The following is a 23,426-nucleotide window of genomic DNA, read 5'->3' as shown; positions in this document are numbered from 1 at the left end:
GGTATGATCAGGTTCAGTGATGGTGGGGAGGATTATAGGTATGATCAGGTTCAGTGATGGTGGGGAGGATTATAGGTATGATCAGGTTCAGTGATGGTGGGGAGGATTATAGGTATGATCAGGTTCAGTGATGGTGAGGAGGATTATAGGTATGATCAGGTTCAGTGATGGTGGGGAGTATTATAGGTATGATCAGGTTCAGTGATGGCGGGGAGGATTATAGGTATGATCAGGTTCAGTGATGGTGAGGAGGATTATAGGTATGATCAGGTTCAGTGATGGTGGGGAGGATTATAGGTATGATCAGGTTCAGTGATGGTGGGGAGGATTATAGGTATGATCAGGTTCAGTGATGGTGGGGAGGATTATAGGTATGATCAGGTTCAGTGATGGTGGGGAGGATTATAGGTATGATCAGGTTCAGTGATGGTGGGGAGGATTATAGGTATGATCAGGTTCAGTGATGGTGGGGAGGATTATAGGTATGATCAGGTTCAGTGATGGCGGGGAGGATTATAGGTATGATCAGGTTCAGTGATGGTGAGGAGGATTATAGGTATGATCAGGTTCAGTGATGGTGAGGAGGATTATAGGTATGATCGGGTTCAGTGATGGTGGGGAGGATTATAGGTATGATCAGGTTCAGTGATGGTGGGGAGTATTATAGGTATGATCAGGTTCAGTGATGGTGAGGAGGATTATAGGTATGATCAGGTTCAGTGATGGTGAAGAGGATTATAGGTATGATCAGGTTCAGTGATGGTGAGGAGGATTATAGGTATGATCAGGTTCAGTGATGGTGGGGAGGATTATAGGTATGATCAGGTTCAGTGATGGTGGGGAGGATTATAGGTATGATCAGGTTCAGTGATGGTGGGGAGGATAATAGGTATGATCAGGTTCAGTAATGGTGAGGAGGATTATAGGTATGATCAGGTTCAGTGATGGTGGGGAGGATTATAGGTATGATCAGGTTCAGTGATGGTGGGGAGGATTATAGGTATAATCAGGTTCAGTGATGGTGGGGAGGATTATAGGTATGATCAGGTTCAGTGATGGTGGGGAGGATTATAGGTATGATCAGGTTCAGTGATAGTGGGGAGGATTATAGGTATGATCAGGTTCAGTGATGGTGAGGAGGATTATAGGTATGATCAGGTTCAGTGATGGTGGGGAGTATTATAGGTATGATCGGGTTCAGTGATGGTGGGGAGTATTATAGGTATGATCAGGTTCAGTGATGGTGAGGAGGATTATAGGTATGATCAGGTTCAGTGATGGTGAGGAGGATTATAGGTATGATCAGGTTCAGTGATGGTGGGGAGGATTATAGGTATGATCAGGTTCAGTGACGGTGGGGAGGATTATAGGTATGATCAGGTTCAGTGACGGTGGGGAGGATTATAGGTATGATCAGGTTCAGTGATGGTGGGGAGGATTATAGGTATGATCAGGTTCAGTGATGGTGGGGAGGATTATAGGTATGATCAGGTTCAGTGATGGTGGGGAGTATTATAGGTATGATCAGGTTCAGTGATGGTGAGGAGGATTATAGGTATGATCAGGTTCAGTGATGGTGAGGAGGATTATAGGTATGATCAGGTTCAGTGATGGTGGGGAGGATTATAGGTATGATCAGGTTCAGTGATGGTGGGGAGGATTATAGGTATGATCAGGTTCAGTGATGGTGGGGAGGATTATAGGTATGATCAGGTTCAGTGATGGTGAGGAGGATTATAGGTATGATCAGGTTCAGTGATGGTGGGGAGGATTATAGGTATGATCAGGTTCAGTGATGGTGGGGAGGATTATAGGTATGATCAGGTTCAGTGATGGTGGGGAGGATTATAGGTATGATCAGGTTCAGTGATGGTGGGGAGGATTATAGGTATGATCAGGTTCAGTGATGGTGGGGAGGATAATAGGTATGATCAGGTTCAGTGATGGTGGGGAGTATTATAGGTATGATCAGGTTCAGTGATGGTGGGGAGGATTATAGGTATGATCAGGTTCAGTGATGGTGGGGAGGATAATAGGTTAGGTTTTTTAGTTTATTTATGTTTGTGTGTGATTGTGATTTCATGTGGCAGTGAGTATGTTTAGGCAAGTGAGTGTGTTTGTGTTGCACCATTGTGTAACCTTACTAATGAATCATTGAGAGGTCCAGGGGTGACTGGACTATAGCTGATTGGTAATTAATTGTTAATGAGGCTTAGCAAGCAAACCGGGTTCTGGAGAGAGGGGGAGAGACAGAGAGGGAAAGAGGAAGGGAGGGACAGCGAGAGCGGGTAGAGACGGAGAGGAAGGGACAGGGAGAGAGAGGGAAAGAGGAAGGGAGAGCGAGAGATGGAGGAAAGAAGGGACAGACAGAGGGGAGAGAGAGGGAGTAGTAGTGACCGCTGTAGTGACCGGATACTGCATCGAGGCCTAGCACTTGATTAATGGGCTGTCTAACACGCACACACCCTCTTTCACACACACACTCACACTCACACTCTCACTCACTCACTCACTCACTCACTCACTCACTCACTCACTCACTCACTCACTCACTCACTCATAAACACACTGGCTCAATGTCTCTGCATCACAATGCAGTGGCCGTGGGGTAATGAGAGGACTAAGGGGGATTAAGGTTGACACCCCATCCACTGTTCCACTGCTCCTGTTCCCTACTACTCTCCACTGAGACCGACTGGGCCTAGTGCAGGACTACAGGTGTCCTCTGGGCTAGGCTTACACTGAGCTGCATGGACTGGGGCTAGACTGGACTGGCCTGCTCAGAAACACTGCTGTTAGACTAGGTTCTATTTTCTTACTGTTTCTTAAGCGCATGCCCCGCCCACCTGAGGATCTTTTTTCAGACATATATTTCCTGTTTGAGGAGTGCAAAATCCACTTGTCACTTAAATCTTGCTGCAGTGATTGTTTTAATTTGACTCCTGCGACACGCTCATACTCTTGCTTGTGCCTGTCCTTTTCCCCCGTTAACGTTATGACCGAGGAAATGACGCCTCTAGCTGCTCCACTCAGGAGCCGAAGTGACAATAGTGGTAGGTGGATCGTTTGTCCAGATCTGTAATATGCTATAGCAGTGGTCACCAAACTTTTGAGTCGAGATCACTTTGAGTCAAAATGCAAGCCGAGATCTACCGTTGAAATAGTTTTTTTTACGCTACTTAAAAAATGTAAGCCTATGCAACATTAACCTATTAAAACAATAGTGTAGTAATGACATTTGAGCAATAGGCCCAAAACATTATTACTGCATATTGGCTTTGCTTGAATGGCCTTGCCAATGCATTGTTGTTCTTCTCGAGCCGTTTTTGAAAATGATATTTCAACATTTGAGGAAGGCTATATGATCACATTGGTAATAAAATCAGTTGTTGTATTACTTGTCAGGCACAGCTGAGTGAGAATATGTAACCGGCTCTGCACCGGTACCTTTCTGCGTAGTGTTCTGGTGAAGTGTAGGTGGAAGACAAGGCTCTGGACACAATTCTGCCGGTTGTCTCTCTTTTAATGACTGCATGGAATGGATACAAATACAAGGCAAAAGTTACTACTGCCGTCTGGACTCCCATACAAGTATATTTGCCTCTCCTCATCACACTCTGAGCAAACTCAGGAGTAAAAGCATCAACAAAACAATACATTGTACAAAATGTACATGTTCATATTTTCAAAAGACTCAGATTTAATTTTATAAATGTTGTACACCAATAATCGGCTAATAAGTGCTCAGTATTTCTTAGAGTGTACTATTGTACCATTATACCTGAGGCATACTAATGAAGCAACGATGCCATTTATTAAATTACTGGACAGGTAACACAAATAAACTACAGCTAACTAGGCACATTAAACATGAAATACAACATCGTCACATTTCACAACATACCTGCATGGAATGGATACAAATACAAGCAAAAGTTAATGCTGCCGTCTGGACTCCCATGCAAGTATATTTTCCTGATAAAAGACAAAAGACGGTGCAGAATGCCCGTAAGCAAATCATCAGAAAACTCATGAGGCACTTGAAAGAGACCCTCTCCCACAACAAAGCTAACAGTAGCTGGGCTAGCCTTGCAAAGTTGCACTCAAACATTATTCCCATTCACCTTAATATATATTCCTATAAACAGTAATGCAACACTAAATCAGTGACAATATAACTTCTGCTTGTCTTTTCTTGTGCATTTGTGAACATGTGCATTCAAAAGACCGGAGCATACATAACACATACCTCTCCTCGTCACGCTCTGAGCAAATTGAGGAGTAAAATCATGGCTCCCGTTGATGACATCACAACTTGACACAATTTAGAAAAGAAGTACAATAAAATAATTCACTCTTGAAAATAGTGTAATATATCTCAAAATAACCTTAAAATAATAAATTAAAATAAATGAGTGATTTTCGGTGAAATACATAAATTATATTTTACACCTGTTACATATACATTTTAATAATGTTTTTTTTTTTACCGGGCTGATGGAGCCTGCATCTATCTGATGGTCAGCCTCAGCAGAGGGTGAGGGCAGCAGACTGAGGGTCTGCCTCTCAACGTCTCTCCGTTCTCCCTTTCCTCAGCTGACACTGACCCAAAAGGGACACCGTCTTCCAGCTGATGGCCAAACTGGAGTCGCACCGCATTATTTCTGCCTCATGCACAAATGTATTTTGTTACTTCTATAACCAAAGAAAGAAGACCCAAGCCACTAATAATAACAACGCAAGCCTATCGATACATTTTCCTTCTCATTCATTGCAGCTGCAGTGCTGGTTGTATTGTGAGTGGAAGTAGGGAAAACACACATTTTATGGCTTATAAAAGTGTTGAATAGAAAGTGTTGAGTAAAAACTTAAACATGAACTCACTCATCAAAACAGCAGCTCTTTGCTGTATTGGTTGACAGTCACTCTCTGGTCATGGTTTTAAAGTTTATAAATCTCACAGTATCAACTTCGCTGTAGCTGTCTTTAACGCCTGCTACGTTACTGCAGACACAGTCATCTGAGCCATCCCATTGGCCAATTGTAGGCCTACAGTGCACTTGATTTGCTTCCCCCGGGCCCGCCGGGAAGGCAGACTTTGTACCTTCAGACATATAAAATGGTAGAAAATGTGAACACGTCGCCTACCTGGTGAGCAGGGCAGCTGATCGGGTGCAACTACCGCCAACAGAGCGAGACCAATTAAAAAAATTGGAACGCAAGGCTTATCGTTGGGTTTTTTACATAAATGTTTGGTGATCGACTAGGAATGCCTTGGAAATCGACCAGATTTTAATTTATTGGACATTTGAGAAATCCATATGCATTGGGTGTTTAACCCATGAGGGCGTCACCCACGCAACCAGCAGCCTCAATAAACAAGGGATGTTGGCCAAATTAGCCACATTTACGTGTCCTTCAAAACAGCCTATAATTAATTACTAAATGTTTTTTCCTTGTGTGTAGATGTGTAGCATTACAAAGCTTTTTGGCCTATTGTTTTATTGGTTTTTACTTTCCTAAAATAATAATTGTCCACCTCACGGTTCAGCTGTCGGAGATTTGAGCACTATATGCATCAGGGCATTGCATGCTTAGGCCTATAGGCTTAGGTGTCCACTATACAATATTAATATTAACAAATGTGTATATAAAGAAAGAGAAGCTTAGGCCTAGCCCCAGAGAGAGAGAGAGAGCGATATGCCGGCGGCATGCTATTTGGTATTTGGTATTTTATTAGGATCCCCATTAGCTGTTGCAAAAGCAGCAGCTATTCTTCCTGGGGTCCAAACAAAACATGAAACATGACACCAGAATGCAATTAATTATCCTTGTCAGATGGGCTAGCCTACTGCGTCTGCAATAGAGATGTAGGCGTACAGAGGGAGGCTACTTCGTTAGTTTTTTATCCTAATATTTTTTTTATAAAGATAATCATTATATTGTAAGAATATAGGAGTAGCCTAAAACATTTTTCCTCACCTGAAGTTCTACTGTCGGCGCGCACTCCCTTAATATCATAGGCCTGCAGTATAATATGCTAAGAGCCACATCAAACTTTCACACAAGTTTCTAAACTTTATTAGGGTAACATCAAAAGTAAGTACATTTTAATAGGGAAAATACGAGAAGGATATTATATTGTGGCAAACAAAAAAAGGGCTCAGAATTTAACAAAACACTTACGAACTGGTTTGAACCTTCATGGCTTTTAATACATTTTATTGGCCAAAAGCCGGCAATTACCAGCTAACCGAAACATATATTCCAGGCAGGCCCAGTGATTCATGAAAGCTTAACGCTTTCTCTGCCTCCTCTCCAAACCGAGCGGCTATTCCTCGCTCACCTAGAACCTAACGCTTCAATACAGACGTTGAATTGACGTGTGTGTGTGTGTGTGTGTGTGTGTGTGTGTGTATATTGATTTTTTTATATATATATATATATATATATCTCAATCAATCAATCAATAAATCCAATCAAGAGACATCTGTTGCAAAACACCAAAAAGTTAGATTTTCAAGCCAAACCTTTGATACTGGGTAAGCCTACAAGGTAAGGAGGGATGCTTTTTCTGTTTGTCGAGATTGACATAATCTACAGTTGAAGTCGGAAGTTTACATACACTTAGGTTGGAGTCATTAAAACTTGTTTTTCAACCACTCCACAAATTCTTGTTAACAAACTATAGTTTTGTCAAGTCGGTTAAGACAACTAATTTGTGCATGACACAAGTAATCTTTCCAACAATTGTTTACAGACAGATTATTTCACTTATAATTCGCTGTATCACAATTCCAGTGGGTCAGAAGTTTACATCCACTAAGTTGACTGTGCCTTTAAAGAGCTTGGAAAATTCCAGAAAATGATGTTTTAGAAGCTTCTGTTAGGCTAATTGACATTATTTGAGTTAATTGGAGGTGTACCTGTGGATGTATTTCAAGGCCTACCTTCAAACTCAGTGCCTTTTTGCTTGACATCATGGGAAAATCAAAAGAAATCAGCCAAGACCTCAGAAAAAACATTGTAGACCTCCACAAGTCCGGTTCATCCTTGGGAGCAATTTCCAATCTGTACAAACAATAGTACGCAAGTATAAACACCATGGGACCACGCAGCCGTCATACCGCTCAGGAAGGAGACGCCTTCTGTCTCCTAGAGATTAACGTACTTTGGTGCGAAAAGTGCAAATCAGTCCCAGAATAACAGCAAAGGACCTTGTGAAGACGCTGGAGGAAACAGGTACAAAAGTATCGATATCCACAGTAAAACGAGTCCTATATTGACATAACCTGAAAGGCCGCTCAGCAAGGAGGAAGCCACTTCTCCAAAACCGCCATAAAAAGCCAGACTACGGTTTGCAACTGCACATGGGGACAAAGATCGTACTTTTTGGAGAAATGTCCTCTGGTCTGATGAAACAAATATAGAACTGTTTGGCCATAATGACCATTGTTATGTTTGGAGGAAATGGGGGTAGGCTTGCAAGCCGAATAACACCATCCCAACCGTGAAGCACGGGGGTGGCAGCATCATGTTGTGGGGGTGCTTTGCTGCAGGAGGGACTGGTGCACTTCACAAAATAGATGGCATCATGAGGAAAGACAATTATGTGGATATATTGAAGCAACATCTCAAGACATCAGTCAGGAAGTTAAAGCTTGGTCGCAGATGGGTCTTCCAAATGGACAATGACCCCAAGCATACTTCCAAAGTTGTCCTTAAGCCATTTTGCCACAACAAAGTCAAGGTATTGGAGTGGCCATCATAAAGCCCTGACCTCAACCCTTGTGAAAATTTGTGGGCAGAACTGAAAAGCGTGTCCTAGCAAGGAGGCCTACAAACCTGACTCAGTTACACCAGGTCTGTCAGGAGGAATGGGCCAAAATTCACCCAACTTGTTGTGAGAAGCTTGTGGAAGGCTACCCAAAACGTTTGACCCAAGTTAAACAATTTTAAAGGCAATGCTATCAAATACTAATTGAGTGTATGTACACGTCTGACCCACTGGGATGATGATGAAAGAAATAAAAGCTGAAATAAATCATTCTCTCTACTATTATTATGACATTTCACATTCTTAAAATAAAGTGGTGATCCTAAAACAGGACATTTTTACTAGGATTAAATGTTAGGAATTGTGAAAACTGTATTTGGCTAAGGTGTATGTAAACTTCTGACTTCAACTGTATGTATTGTGGTATTGAAAACGCAAACCATGATATTGAAGTGCCCGACGTCGGTATACTTTATTTATTGGTTGTGTCGTGCCTTGGCACAGAAACCTGTTGGTGGAAAATGAATTGCATATATTTTATATTATTATAAATATGGCATTAAAATGTTGAAAATCGGATTTTCCCCCTAGCTGATCGTTGTGTGCAGCCAGTCTGATCGTAGTGTAATGAAACAGCCAGGGAGAGTCAGCTCGTCTGTGGTGGTCCGCGAACCCTCAACCTTCTGGCCCATAGCCCTGCCTGGCTTGGACTGTGCCACAAAGAATGCTGAAGTGGCAAAGTCGTTATCCACGTTTATAAACACAGGGTCGTTACAGTTATTGTTATTTGTGGGCGTAAACATTATTTAGAGTAAATATTTTTGGGGGGGGTGCAATTTATTTCACAGTATAAGGAAGGGGCATGAAAATATTTGTATCGTTGGGGAGGGGGCTACATTTATTTTTACACCATGTGTTGGACTTTTGAATCTGAGGGCATCCTGCTATTAGCATTGTTTTTTTAGTTAAGCAATGTGACAACAGTAATTAATGAGGCTGTCTAGACAGCACAGGTGACTGCAGGTAGGGTAGACAGAGCAGGTGACTTCAGGTAGGGTATTCAGAGCAGGTGACTGCAGGTAGGGTAGACAGAGCAGGTGACTGCAGGTAGGGTAGACAGAGCAGGTGACTGCAGGTAGGGTAGACAGAGCAGGTGACTGCAGGTAGGGTAGACAGAGCAGGTGACTGCAGGTAGGGTAGACAGAGCAGGTGTTTGCAGGTAGGATAGACAGAGCAGGTGTTTGCAGGTAGGATAGACAGAGCAGGTGACTGCAGGTAGGGTAGACAGAGCAGGTGACTGCAGGTAGGGTAGACAGAGCAGGTGACTGCAGGTAGGGTAGACAGAGCAGGTGACTGCAGGTAGGGTAGACAGAGCAGGTGACTGCAGGTAGGGTAGACAGAGCAGGTGTTTGCAGGTAGGATAGACAGAGCAGGTGTTTGCAGGTAGGATAGACAGAGCAGGTGTTTGCAGGTAGGGTAGACAGAGCAGGTGACTGCAGGTAGGATAGACAGAGCAGGTGACTACAGGTAGGATAAACAGAGCAGGTGACTGCAGGTAGGATAGACAGAGCAGGTGACTGCAGGTAGGATAGACAGAGCAGGTGACTGCAGGTAGGGTAGACAGAGCAGGTGACTGCAGGTAGGGTAGACAGAGCAAGTTTTTACATTTACATTTTAGTCATTTAGCAGATGCTCTTATCCAGAGCGACTTACAGTAGTGAATGCATACATTTCATACATTTTTTTCCGTACTGGTCCCCCGTGGGAATCGAACCCACAACCCTGGCGTTGGTGGTTGCAGCCCTGTTTCTCTCCTTATGTTAATTTATTCATAGATGCAAATATACATGGTGTATTTATGCAAATATGTCATGTATAATTGTCTTCATTTGAACACAAAATATATCTAAAAGATACCTGATATAGTAAGAAAATGTATATATGAGTGCATTCTTAGAAAAAAAATGAAATTTTACAATAAATTGAATAGCTGAATTCCCACCAAAATGCCAGAACTCCATTCATGATGTGCTAAAGTTCAATATCTGATGGATTATAAAGATTTAAAAAGTTTGGAGTATCTTCATCCATTGTTCAACTGTTGCATTTAAGGGGAGTATCATTGTTTTGACCTTTTAACAATTTTGATGACCATTTCTACCTTACTGGGTATGAACAGGGTAGGACAGAACTCAGAAACACTGTTGTTAGACTCTATTTCCTCACTGGGTATGAACAGGGTAGGACAGAACTCAGAAACACTGTTGTTAGACTCTATTTCCTTACTGGGTATGAACAGGGTAAGACAGGACTGCATGGCCGGAAGTGCTCAGCAACTGAAAACGTCAGGCACCAAACAGCCCAGCTAGATCGAAGAAGAGGTCATAGATACAGAAAGACAGCTAGAGCGAGAGAGATGGTCAATACAAATGGAAAGACGTTAAGGGAGGGTCTAAAATTAGATGAATTTGTCCGTGCAACACAGAAACACAGATTAATTTACTGGGTTGTGTGTGTGTGTGTGTGTGTGTGTGTGTGTGTGTGTGTGTGTGTGTGTGTGTGTGTGTGTGTGTGGGGGCGTGTGTGTGAGAAAGAGAGAAGGAAGTAGAAAGGAGTGTGTGTATTTCTGAGTGAGTGCGGTGACTTTCATGGTTTCTATGGCAGCTGCAAACTCAGGCGCATGTGGCAGTTGCTATGACAATAATGGGGGAATGGAGGTTTGGTGTGTGTGTCTGAGCCTAACAAGGGGGTCTTTCACAGTCCTTGGGCAGTCATATGATATACCCCAGGCCTCCAGCCCCACCACCTCTCCTCCTTTGTGATTGCTCCGTAGTCATGGATACACCTTTAGCCTAGGACAATACAATCTAGGACAATAAAATACATTGAAGTGCAGTATGTAGTACTGTATGCTTCAGCAGGTCTGGAAGTTAGACCTCTTGATATACAGTACCAGTCAAAAGTTTGGACACACCTACTCATTCAAGGGTTTTTCTTTATTTTTACAATGTTCTACATTGTAGAATAATAGTGAAGACATCAAACTATGAAATAACACAAAATATATTTTAGATTTGAGATTCTTCAAAGTAGCCACTCTTTGCCTTGACGACAGTGTCGTGTCTTTGGCTATGCCGGATTAAGTGATATGACATGCTAACTTATACAATTATTTCTCTGTAATTAATATTACCTGATTAAGCTAATCATGTAAATGTAGTTAACTAGAAAGTCGGGGAACCACGGAAGAACGTTTATAGAGCCGTTATCTTCCGAATAAACTCTTAAAATACTTAGTAATATTTTACATCGATAGCAGTCAATATTAACCCTTATCTTATTTTCAGTCTCATAATGAAAGTTGTAAATTCTTGGCTATCTTCACGAACCCTGGCTAACAAGTTGAATCAGCAATACAAAATTGGGTTTAATTATTTATTTACTAAATACCTAACTAATCACACAGAATTACAAATACACAGAATACAATGATGTCATACAGAATTCACCCCTGGTGAACGGAACCTGTATGAAAGCTGGTTACACAAAGGAAAGGAGGTTGGGCTTGAATGAAAGAGCGGGAAGATTTAGGAACACAGAAACAGCAGCTATGCTATCGTAAATACATTATCTTATGCATTCTAAATTACCGCCCATTTGGAAAAGGAAAATGCAATAAATATTTACTCTGAGCTGCGCTTCGGTAGATTGGTCGTAGATGCTGGCCGTGTTGGCCAACAGATCTTCCTGTTACTCGGAAGAATGTCTCTGGTGGTAAATTGGATACGTGGTGGTATCTTCGTCCGTCTGTTAGACTGGATCCGTCGTCCGTCCTTTCCTAGCCCCCGTCTACAGCGGCCGCTGCTAACTCAACGGCTAGGAAGTATCACTTCTGTAGTGAATAAGCTCAAAGTTCATACCATTCGCCATCAAAGCTCACCCCGAGGTTGGCTTAGTTCTGTTCTTGACATGTGTGTCCTTCTAACGTAGAGGCTGCAGACCTCACGTGCTGGAACAACGTGGTTATCTTTTCGTCAAAGGCTTATATAGTGGAGAGGGGGGAAGGATGTGTTTCATCGTTTATAACCCCTCCTCTTCACAGGGGTGGGCCACTGATCAAGCAGGGCACTTTCCTTATGAAAACCCAAATCTCTCATTTGGAAGCTAAAATTACATTCAATCTCCTAACAAACAATTTCAATATCAAACATTTCAATTGCATAACAATTCCATGTTACTCTGATAACTAGAGAGTGTATACTTTCTCAGGTACCGTTTATGTCGTCCTGTCATCAGTCATAATGTCTCAGATGACAAGCGAACTGACATACATACTCATTACGTTATCAAGCATATTTCCAACTGGTTTTATTACCAAAATATGGTTCCTTTCCCCATTTGTTTGATGTTCCCAGACTCTCTATATTTAACAGGACAGCAGTCCTTCAGTAGGGTCAGTAAGAGAGGGGAAGGGAGAAAGGTATTTATGGGGGGGGGTCATAAACCTTACCCACAGGCCAACGTCATGACAACAGCCTTTTCACACTCTTGGAATTCTCTCAACCAGCTTCATGAGGTAGTCACATGGAATGCATTTCAATTAACAGGTGTGCCTTGTTAAAAGTTCATTTGCGGAATTTCTTTCATTCTTAATGTGTTTGAGCTGTGTTGTGACATGGAAGGGGTGGTATACAGAAGATAGCCCTATTTGGTAAAAGACCAAGTCAATATTATGGCAAGAACAGCTCAAATAAGCAAGGAGGGCTACAATACAGTCCATCATTACTTTTATGACAAGGTCAGTCAATTTCAAGAAATTTGAAGGTTTCTTCAAGTGTAGTCGCAAAAACCATCAAGCGCTATGATGAAACTGTCTCTCATGAGGACCTCCACAGGAAAGGAAGACCCAGAGTTACCTTTGCTGCAGAGGGTAAGTTCATTAGAGTTAACTGCACCTCAGATTGCAACCCAAATAAATGCTTCAGAGTTCAAGTAACAGACACATCTCAACATCAACTGTTCAGAGGAAAGTACGTGAATCAGGCCTTCATGGTCGATTTGCTGCAAAGAAACCACTACTAAAGGACACTAATAATAAGAGACTTACCTGGGCTAAGAAACACGAGCAATGGACATTAGACTGGTGGAAATCTGTCCTTTGGTCTGATGAGTCCAAATTTGAGATGTTTGGTTCGAACCACCTTGACTTTGTGAGGTGAAAAGTAGGTGAACGGATGATCTCCGCATGTGTGGTTCCCACCGTGAAGCATGGAGGTGGTGGTGTGATGGTGTGGGGGTGCTTTGTTGGTGACACTGTCAGTGATTTATTTATAATTCAAGGCACACTTAACCAGCATGACTACCACAGCATTCTGCAGCGATACGCCATCCCATCTGGTTTGCCCTTAGTGGGACTATTATTTGCTTTTCAACAGGACAATGACAAGGGCTAATTGACCAAGAAGGAGAGTGATGGAGCGCTGCATCAGATGACCTGGCCTCCATAATCACCCGACCTCAACCCAATTGAGATGGTTTGGGATGAGTAACAAGTTCTCAGCATATGTGGGAACTCCTTCAAGACTGTTGGAAAAGAATTCTTCATGAAGCTGGTTGAGAGAATGCCAAGAGTCTGCAAAGCTGTCATCAACGCAAAGGGTGGCTACTTTAAAGAATATAAAATATATTTTGATTTGTTTAAAACTTTTTTGGTTACTACATGATTCCAAATGTGTTTTTTCATAGTTTTGATGTCTTCACTATTATTCTACAATGTAGAAAATTGTAAAAATAAAGAAAAACCCTTGAATGAGTTGGTGTCCAAACATTTGACTGGGACTGTATGGCTGAATGTGTTAACTGTTAACTACAGATGGTTTGCTCTCTGACATATGGCTACGGATTTGCTCTCTATCTATGATATATAGGGCAGCTGTAAGTTCAATTTTTTTCTGTGTTGTTTAAAACCCCTTAAGGATCGTACCCTTTTTCTATTTTCACCTAAAATGACATACCCAAATCTAACTGCCTGTAGCTCAGGACCTGAAGCAAGGATATGCGTATTCTTGATACCATTTGAAAATAAACACTTTGAAGTTTGTGGAAATTTGAAATTAATGTAGGATAATATAACACATTAGATCTGGTAAAAGATAATACATAATGTTTGAAATGCAAGAGAAGGCCATAATATATTATTGCAATTTAGGCACAATTTAGATTTTGTGCACTAGATGGCAGCAGCGTGTGTGCAAAGTTTCAGATTGATCCAATTGTGTCTGCCCAAATGTGCCGAATTGGTCAATTTATTCATTTTCAAGTGCATAATTATATAGAACTTACATTTTGTATTACCATATCATTTTTGTAAGTTTACACACTCCCAGGAATGTCATACATGATGGATCATTAGCTTGTACACTAACTTTCACACATCTAGATGGCTGGGCGGGGTGGGTGTGGAGCCAGACACAGCAGGGGTTCAAACTGTAGAACCCAGTTCCTACTGTACATTTGAATATAAAAATCTATTTTATCAAACAAAACTATGCTACATTTTTATCTCTGGGACCCTCCGGATGATAAATCAAAGCAAGATTACTGAATGTAAGTACATTATTTACCTTCAGAGGTGAATGTATCAAACCAGTTGTCGTGATACGTTTTAGTTGTTGTTGTGCACTGTCCTCAAACAATAGCATTGTATATTTTCACTGTAATAGCTACTGTAGATTGGACAGTGCAGTTAGATTAACAAGAATTTAAGCTTTCTGCCCATATAAGACATGTCTATGTCCTGGAAGGTTTGCTGTTACAACTGTTTTGCTAATCGCATTAGCGCACATTAGCTCAACCGTCCCAGTATAGGGACACCGATCCCTTATTAATGATCAATTCTATACAGCCTGTGTCTGTGTCTGTCAGCCTACATCTGCAGCACAGCCCATTGACGGATACCCTGCTGCAGTGCCTTATGGAAGGACAGTGAAGCACTGTATACCATCAGCACTATATCTTGGTATGATGCTGGTTGAATATTACAGCCAGGTTTTCCTGCTCTCTTCCCCATCTCACCTTCATCTCCCTCTCTCCTCTCCCCATTCTCTACCCTATGCCCCTCTCTCCCTCCTCCTCCTCGGCCCATCTCTGGTTCCCCACTCTAAACAGGACTGGTTGTTCCTCACTCGCTTCTGTTTTCTCACTGATTTTGGACGTCTGGACTTCCGGTTCCGCTACCAAAAGGTCAGGTTATAGGTCAACTGACCCCCTATCTATCATTCTCTTTTCTTATTTTGTTCCATCAATATTGTTGGCTCTCCCCCTCTTAGTGAGTTGCTTTTCTGTCTGTCTGTCTGTCTGTCTGTCTGTCTGTCTGTCTGTCTGTCTGTCTGTCTGTCTGTCTGTCTGTCTGTCTGTCTGTCTGTCTGTCTGTCTGTCTGTCTGTCTGTCTGTCTGTCTGTCTGTCTGTCTGTCTGTCTGTCTGTCTGTCTGTCTGTCTGTCTGTCTGTCTGTCTGTGTCTCTCTCTCTCTCATATTGTCCCCATGTACCCTATTCTTTTCTTATTTTATGTCTGACAAACTTTGTTTTACAAGTCATCCTTCATCATCATTCCTCTATGTCCATCTCTCTCTTGGCTCTCTCTCCTCTAAATTGATTTCATCACTCTTTCTGTCTTTGGTAATTGTACCTACCTTTGTCTGTTCCTGTTATATTATCCATACATTTACTCTCTCCTGGCCTCTACTCATCTCTCCTCTCCTCTCCTATCTTCTCCTCTTTTTTGTCCTCCTTTCTGTCCTCCTTTCTGTGTTCCTCTGGTTGCTGTTAGTGGCCTGCAGATTTTGAGGCAGTCTTGTATTAATCTTAGGCCCCCTTTCCCACTCCCCTTTCCTCCCTCCTCATTTCCCCTACCTCCCCTCCTCCATTCTCTCTCTCCTCTCTAGTCGCGGTGCTGTCAGAATATATTGCTCTACTTTGATGACACCTCTCAGTGGCCGGCTGTGTACAAGAAGCCGGACAAGGTGAGAAACCACTACTCTGTGTCACGCTTGGCGTGTGTGTGTGTCTTTCTGTGTGTATATATATATGTATGTGTGTTTCCATCTGCTCTGTTTTACCTGACCATGCTCCTTCTGTGATCTGGGCGACATTGTGTGTACAGGCATTTCTGTTTCTTGATATGGAGTTAGTTCCATAGAAATAGAATGAATAGAACGGGCTTGGACGCACTAACCCTGGCAATTTGACTGGTAAACTCATGGGTACACTCACAATCACTGCCTGGTATTATGATGCAATAATTTCCATGGTATTTTGAAATTTTCTATCAACTGATAGATGCAGTAAAGAGGTCAATCGAACTTCACCAAAACAATGGAATTGCCATGGAAACGCGTGGAGGAAAGGGTCGTGGGTGAAAGTTCCTGAGTCTCCTCATTGTCCCCCAGCAAAATTTGCCTACATTTAGGCTATTGTTTATATGTGTAAATCTGAGTGTAATGCTTGTATGGATGTCAACTCCAATGCATGTTTATGTCATTGTTACCAACCAACTGCATTACAGTTAAAAATGACTGACTACCACCACCGATTTCTGTATGCTAACTATGCCAACCAGCTTATACGAACAGGAGTTAGCATTTAGAAGTCTTCTAAACCTAAAAAGGAACAACTTCTACATGTTAAACAGACAAATATTTTTCTTCCCTCGAACACACCCACAAATTGGGGGAAACAAACATTCGTTCCCATTGACCTCCATTGTAAAAGAGCCAACTTAGTGGTATATTTTTGTTTGTTATACAGAAATAACAAAACATTCCAAGAAGCTGCTGTGTTGTTCACTGCACATGTAACCAGGTCAAAAATCCCAACCTACGGTTCACGATGCTCACACGTAGAGAAATAGAGCCTTCGAAAACAGTCCTGTGGCTTCAGGCTATTCGGCCCTAATGTATGGATTTCACGTGACTGGGCAGCGGTGCACCCATTGGTGGACCTGGGAGTGCATAGACCCACCCACTTGGAAACCAGACCCACTCACTGGGGAGCCAGGCCCAGCCAATCAGAATTAGTTTTTCCCCACAAAAGGGCTTTATTACAGACAGAAATACCCTTCAGTTTCATCAGCAGTCTGGGTGGCTGGTCTCAGACATTCCCACAGGTGAAGAAGTTGGATGTGGAGGTCCTGGGCTGGCGTGGTTACACGTGCTCTGCGGTTGTGAGGCCGGTTGGACGTACTGCCAAATTCTCTAAAACGACATTGGAGGCGGCTTATGGTAGACAAGTTAACATTAAATTCTCTGACAACAGCTCTGGTGGACATTCCTGCACTCAGCCTGCCAATTGCACACTCCCTCAAAACTTGAGACATCTCTGGCATTGTGTTGCGGCCTTTTATTGTCCCCAGCACAAGGTGCAGCTGTGTAATTATCATGCTGTTTAGTCAGCTTCTTGATATGCCACATATGTCAGTTGGATCTATTGTCTTGGCAAAGGTGAAAGGCTCCCTCACAGGGATGTAAACAAATCTGTGCACAAAATTTGAGAAATACGATTTTTGTATCTTTGGGATCTTATATTTCAGCTCGTGAAACATGGGGCCAACACTTTAAATGTTGCGTTTATATTTTAGTTCAATATACACTACCGTTCAAAAGTTTGGGATCACTTAGAAATGTCATTTTTTCCATTAAAATAACAAGGTAGGATATGCATATTATTAGTAGATTTGGATAGAAAACACTCTGAAGTTTCTAAAACTGTTTGAATGATGTCTGTGAGTATAACAGAACTCATATGGCAGGCGAAAACCTGAGAAAAATCCAAACAGGAAGTGGGAAATCTGAGGCTTGTAGTTTTTCAAGTGATGCCCTATCCAATATACAGTGTCTGTGGGGTCCTATTGCACATCCTAAGTCTTCCACTAGATGTCAACAGTCTTTATAATGTTGTTTCAGGCTTCTACAGTGAATGGGGAGAGAATAAGAGCTGATGGAACTAGGTATCTGAAAAAAGTAACGCACGCTACCTTGGGAGCGAGCTGAGTTTATCTTCATTCCTAAAGAGAAAGGAATTGTCCGGTTGGAATTTTATTGAAGATTTATGATAAAAACATCCTAAAGATTGATTCTATACATCGTTTGATATGTTTCTACAAACTGTAGTATAACTTTTTAGATTTTTCGTCTGGACTTAGTAAGCGCATGCCTTGCATTTGGAATAGTGAACCTAATGTGCGAACAAAATGGAGGTATTTGGACATAAAGATGAACTTTATCGAGCAAAATGAACATTTACTGTGGAACTGGGATTCCTGGGAGTGCATTCTGATGAAGATCAAAAGGTAAGTGTATATTTATAATGCTATTTCTGACTTCTGTTGACTCCACAATATGGCGGATATCTGTATGGCTTGTTTTGGTTTCTGAGCGCTGTACTCAGATTATTGCAAAGTTTGCTTTCGCCGTGAAGCTTTTTTGAAATCTGACACAGCAGTTGCATTAAGGAGAAGTGTATCTTTAATTCTGTGCATAACACTTGTATATTTTATCAAAGTTTTTGATAAGTATTTCTGTAAATTGATGTGGCTCTCTGCAAAGTCACCGGCGGTTTTGGAGGCAAAACATTACTGAACATAACGCGCCAACGTAAACTGAGATTTTTGGATATAAATATGAACTTTATCAAACAAAACATACATGTACTGTGTAACATGAAGTCCTATGAGTGCCATCTGATGAAGATCATCAAAGGTTAGTGATTCATTTTAGTTGTATTTCTGGTTTTTGTGATGCCTCTCCTTGCTTGGAAAATGGCTGTGTGGTTTTTCTTGTCTTGGTGCTGTCCTAACATAATCTAATGCTATGCTTTCGCCGTAAAGCCTTTTTGAAATCAGACACTGTGGTTGGATTAATGAGAATCTTATCTTTAAAATGGTGTATAATACTTGTATGTTTGAGGAATTTTAATGATGAGATTTTCGCTGTTTTGAATTTGGCACCCTGCACTTTCACTGGCTGTTGTCAAATCGATCCCGCAAAAGGGATTTGATCCGTAAGAAGTTTTAAATTGATCAGAAATACAGTGTAGACATTGTCAATGTTGTAAATGTATTTATTTATTTATTTTATTTTTATTTCACCTTTATTTAACCAGGTAGGCAAGTTGAGAACAAGTTCTCATTTACAATTGCGACCTGGCCAAGATAAAGCAAAGCAGTTCGACAACATACAAAAACACAGAGTTACACATGGAGTAAAACAACATACAATCAATGATGCAGTAGAAGAAAAAAAAATGACTATTGTAAATGACTATTGTAGCTGGAAACGGCAGATTTTTAATGGAATATCTACATAGGCGTACAGAGGCCCATTATCAGTAACCATCCCTCCTGTGTTCCAATGGCACGTTGTGTTAGCTAATCCAAGTTTATCTTTTTAAAAGGCTAATTGATCATTAGAAAACCCTTTTGCAATTATGTTAGCACAGCTGAAAACTGTTGTTCTGATTAAAGAAGCAAGAAAACTGGCCTTCTTTAGTCTAGTTGAGTATCTGGAGCATCAGCATTTGTGGGTTCGATTACAGGCTCAAAATGGCCAGAAACAAATAATTTTCTGCTGAAACTCATCAGTCTATTCTTGTTCTGAGAATTGAAGGCTATACCATGCGAGAAATTGCCAAGAAACTGAAGATCTCGTACAGCGCTCTGTACTACTCCCTTCAAAGAACAGCATAAACTGGCTCTAACCAGAATAGAAAGAGGAGTGGGAGGCCCCGGTGCACAATTGAGCAAGAGGACAAGTACATTAGAGTGTCTAGTTTGAGAAACAGACACCTCACATGTCCTCAACTGACAGCTTCATTAAATAGTACCCGCAAAACACCAGTCTCAACATCAACAGTGAAGAGGTGACTCCGGAATGCTGGCCTTCTAGGCAGATTTGCAAAGAAAAAGCCATATCTCAGATTGGCCAATAAAAATAAAAGATTAAGATGGCCAAAAGAACACAGACACTGGACAGAGGAAGATTGGAAAAAAGTGTTATGGACAGATGAATCTAAGTTTGAGGTGTTCGGATCACAAAGAAGAACTTTCGTGAGACGCAGAAAAAATTAAAAGATGCTGGAGGAGTCCTTGACGCCATCTGTCAAGCATGGTGGAGGCAATGTGATGGTCTGGGGGTGCTTTGGTGGTGGTAAAGTGGGAGATTTGTACAGGGTAAAAGCGATCTTGAAGAAGGAAGGCTATCATTCCATGTTGCAACGCCATGCCATATCCTGTGGACGGCGCTTAATTGGAGCCAATTTCCTCCTTCAACAGGACAATGACCCAATGACCCAATGCACAGATCCAAACTATGCAATAACTATTTAGGAAAGAAGCAGTCAGCTGGTATTCTGTCTATAATGGAGTGGCCAGCACAGTCACCAGATCTCAACCCTATTGAGCTGTTGTGGGAGCAGCTTGACCGTATGGTACGTAAGAAGTGCCCATCAAGCCAATCCAACTTGTGGCAGGGGCTTCAGGAAGCATGGGGTGAAATCGTTTCAGATTAACTCAACAAATTGACAGCTAGAATGCCAAAGGTCTGCAAGGCTGTAATTTCTGCAAATGGAGGATTCTTTGTCAAAAGCAAAGCTTGAAGGACACAATTATTATTTCAATTAAAAATCCTTATTTATTACCTTGTCAATGTCTTCACTATATTTGCTATTCATTTTGCAACTCATTTCATGTATGTTTTCATGGAAAACAAGAACATTTCTAAGTGACCCCAAACTTTTGAACGGTAGTGTATATATCAAATTTAGCTAAAACATTGCTCTTTCCTTTAAATGGCCTTTACTGTTAGTGATGGATCCTTGGCTGCAACGAGATCTTACAATTCCTCTCTTGATGGCTTCATCATTCACTGACGTATGTTGGCAACTGAGGTAAAGTAGTGACTGGCTAGAACTGGAGCAAGGAGTGAGAGTGAGCCTAATCCTCCCCCCCAAAAAATCTGTTTATAACTATTCCTGTACTGCCCGTTCTTGTGGACTGTCACTCCTGTTGCATTCTGTCCCAAACTTGACTCTTGAACATCACTTTGATTCCTGCCGGAATCCCGTGGGACCCGCAAGACCCACGGGAGTCCTTTTCTTCTTGCGACGTTCTATCTAATACCAACTGGGATTATGGGTGCACTCAAAATGGCTGCCAGTCCACTGATTATGCCATCATTGACCTGAATGGCGATTCCCTTTCTATTCATTCTATTTCTATGGTTAGTTCGGCCAGTACCTGTTAGTAGTTAGTTCGTCCAGTACCTGTGCATAATGTGATGTGTGTATGACACAGTTTCTTTATTATTCTTGACCGTATTTCTTGACCGCAGGACTGCTACCAGAAGGAGGCGGTGTTGAGACCAGAGAATAACCAGGTTATCAACCTGACCACACGCTACACCTGGTCTGGCTGTGTGGTAAGAACATGGACAACCTCCTCTACAGCTCTCTGTCTTATATAGTGCCTTCAGAAAGTATTCATACCCATTTACTTATTCCACATTTTGTTGTGTTACAGCCTGAATTCAAAATTAAATTGATTAAATATAAAAAATACATACATACCACATAATGACAAAGTGAAAACATGTTTTTAGAAATGTTTTGTACATTTTTTTTAAATGAAATATCACACCCCTTTGCTATGACACTCCAAACTGAGTTCAGGTGCATTCCGTTTCCTTTGATCATACTTGAGATGTTGCTACAACTTGATTGGAGTCCACCTGTGGCCAATAAAATAGTTTGGACATGATTTAGAAATGCATCTTTCTGTATAAGATCCCACAGTTGATAGTGCATGTCAGAGCAGAAACTATACCATGAATTCCAGGGAACTGACCGTAGAGCTCCGAGAGAGAATTGTGATGAGGCATATATCTGGGGAAGGGTATAAAACAATTTCTAGTGTTGAAAGGTTCCAAGAGCACAGTGGTCTCCAATCATTGGGAAATGGGGAAAAATATGAAATCTACCCAGACTCTGCTTAAAGCTGGCTGTCCAACCAAACTGAGCAACTGGGCACCTCAGGGAGGTGACCAAAAACCCATTGACCACTCTGACAGAACTACAGAGTTCCTTGGCTGAGATGGGAGAACCTGCCAGAAGGACAACAGTCTCTACAGCAGGGGTATTCAACTCTTACCCTACGAGGTCCGGGGCCTGCTGGTTTTCTGTTCTACCTGATAATTAATTTTACCCACTTGGTGTCCCAGGTCTAAATCAGTCCCTGATTAAAGGGCAATAAGGAAAAAATGCATTGGAACTGGCTTTGAGGTCCAGAGTTGAGTTTGAAGGTTCTACAGCACTTCACTAATCTGGGTTTATGGGAGAGTGGCCAGATGGAAGCCACTCCTGAGAAAAAGGCACATGACAGCACACCTCTAGTTTACAATAAGGCACATGAAAGACTGAGATCATAAGGCAAAAGATTCTATGAGACAAAAAGTCTGAGACAAAAATGTAACTATTTGGCCTGAATGGAAAGTGCTATGTCTGGAGAAAACCAGGCACAGCTCATCACCCGTCTAACATCTACTGTGAAGCATGGTGGTGTCAGACTCATGCCATGGGGATGTTTTTCAGCGGCAGGGACTGGGAGACTGGTAAGGATAGAGGGAACAATGAATGCAAGCAAATACAAGCAAATCCTTGATGAGAATCTGCTTCAGAGTGCAAACGACCTTCAAATGGGGCAAAGATTTATGTTCCAACAGGACAATGACCCCAAACATACAGCCAAAGTAACTCTAGAATGGCTTCAGAACAAGAATGTGAAAGTCCTTGAGTGGCCCAGCCCAGACTTGAATCCCATTGAAAATCTTTGGAAAGACTTGAAGATTGCTGTTCACCGCTGCTCCCCCATCTAACCAAACAGAGCTTTAGAAAATCTGCAAGGAAGAATCGGAGAAAACCCCCAAATCCATATGGGCAAAGCTGACTCAAAGCGGTAATCGCAGCGAAAGGTGCTTCTACAAAGTATTGACTCGGGTGTGAAAACGTATGTATATGTGAGATTTCTGTATTTAATTTTCAATAAATTTGCAAAAATGTCTAAACATGTTTTCACTTTGTCCATATGGGGTATTGTGTGAAGATGGGTGAGAAAAAAAAGTTTTTTCACACATTTTTAATTCAGGCTGTAACACAACAAAATGTGGAAAAAGTCAAGTGGTATTAACACTTTCTGAAGGCACTGTACATGTGGGCTTGTCTTGTGTGTTTGCCTATGGGACTGTGGTTGTTTTTAGTTATTCAGTTATAACTAAAAGAGCTAGCTATTTTGAGGTGTGAGGAGTATGTGTATGTGAGACAGAGGTGTCTGGGTGTAACTCCCTCATTGGAAATGTGTTAGGATGTGTTGATTCAATGTGTTTTTGAGTGTGTGAGCGTCTTCTCTATTAATATATTAACTCTCTCTCTCTTCTGTCTCTGTTTCTGCTGTCTCTGTCTCTAAGGTGGAAGGAGAGGGAGATGAGGAGGTGCTGAGTTGTGTGGGAGGTCGTAGTTTCCGCTCGGTGAGGGAGAGATGGTGGTACATCGCTCTCAGCAAGTGTGGGGTGAGCACTGACCTTTCACTTCTCACTGATGGCTAGC

General features: G+C 41.8%; 1 protein-coding gene across 2 annotated transcripts in view; it reads left to right on the top strand.

The window, feature by feature from the left end:
- The window catches only part of LOC106605699 (transmembrane protein 145), a 37,050-nt gene that overhangs the window by 2,340 nt on the left and 11,284 nt on the right, over positions 1-23,426 (top strand). For both annotated transcript variants that reach the window (XM_014201595.3, XM_045718691.2), the window contains exons 2-5: positions 14,945-15,019; positions 15,722-15,799; positions 21,161-21,247; positions 23,288-23,389. In XM_014201595.3, the coding sequence (XP_014057070.1) occupies positions 14,945-15,019; positions 15,722-15,799; positions 21,161-21,247; positions 23,288-23,389 (342 nt within the window). The remainder of the gene's footprint in view (positions 1-14,944; positions 15,020-15,721; positions 15,800-21,160; positions 21,248-23,287; positions 23,390-23,426) is intronic.

Source organism: Salmo salar, chromosome 05, assembly GCF_965601325.2.
Source record: "Salmo salar chromosome 05, fSalSal1, whole genome shotgun sequence".
Taxonomy (NCBI): Eukaryota; Metazoa; Chordata; class Actinopteri; order Salmoniformes; family Salmonidae; genus Salmo; species Salmo salar.
Note: the sequence above shows the minus strand (reverse complement) of the source record. Positions and strands in the feature narration are given on the sequence as shown.